The sequence below is a fragment of the Penaeus monodon genome, chromosome 20, assembly GCF_015228065.2.
Source record: "Penaeus monodon isolate SGIC_2016 chromosome 20, NSTDA_Pmon_1, whole genome shotgun sequence".
NCBI classification, from domain to species: domain Eukaryota; kingdom Metazoa; phylum Arthropoda; class Malacostraca; order Decapoda; family Penaeidae; genus Penaeus; species Penaeus monodon.
Window position 1 is genome coordinate 41488488 of NC_051405.1, and position 352 is coordinate 41488839.

The 352-nt window shown below is 46.3% G+C and overlaps 1 protein-coding gene across 1 annotated transcript in view; it reads left to right on the plus strand.

Annotated features, from left to right (window-relative positions):
- The window catches only part of LOC119585835 (major facilitator superfamily domain-containing protein 6-like), a gene marked incomplete at its 3' end in the record, with an annotated part of 10744 nt that overhangs the window by 7175 nt on the left and 3217 nt on the right, over window positions 1-352 (plus strand). The window contains 1 exon segment of the mRNA XM_037934566.1: window positions 139-307. Coding sequence (XP_037790494.1) covers window positions 139-307 — 169 coding nt within the window.

The window sequence follows — 352 nt, forward strand, 5'->3', positions numbered from 1 at the left end:
CCTATCTTAACAGCGTGCATTCTCTCGGGGTATGGCTAAATATTAAATGTTATAGCTATGCATGTGTGTATCCGTATAAGTACATACACGTACCCAGCTATACCTTTGCACGTTTCCTCCACCAATGCAAAACTCCAGGTCGAGGAGAACCAAGAGAATATCCTGAAAAATGCCCTGAAGCTGGTGACGAGGATGGAGATCAACGTGCATTTCCTGATGGTGCTTCTCCTAGGCACCAACTGGGGTTTCATTGAGAGCTTCCTTTTCCTCTACTTGGATACTCTGGGTGCTCCGACCTATCTCATGGGTGAGAATTTGCTGCTCATTTCGTCGAGGTGGTTTCAGGACTGAT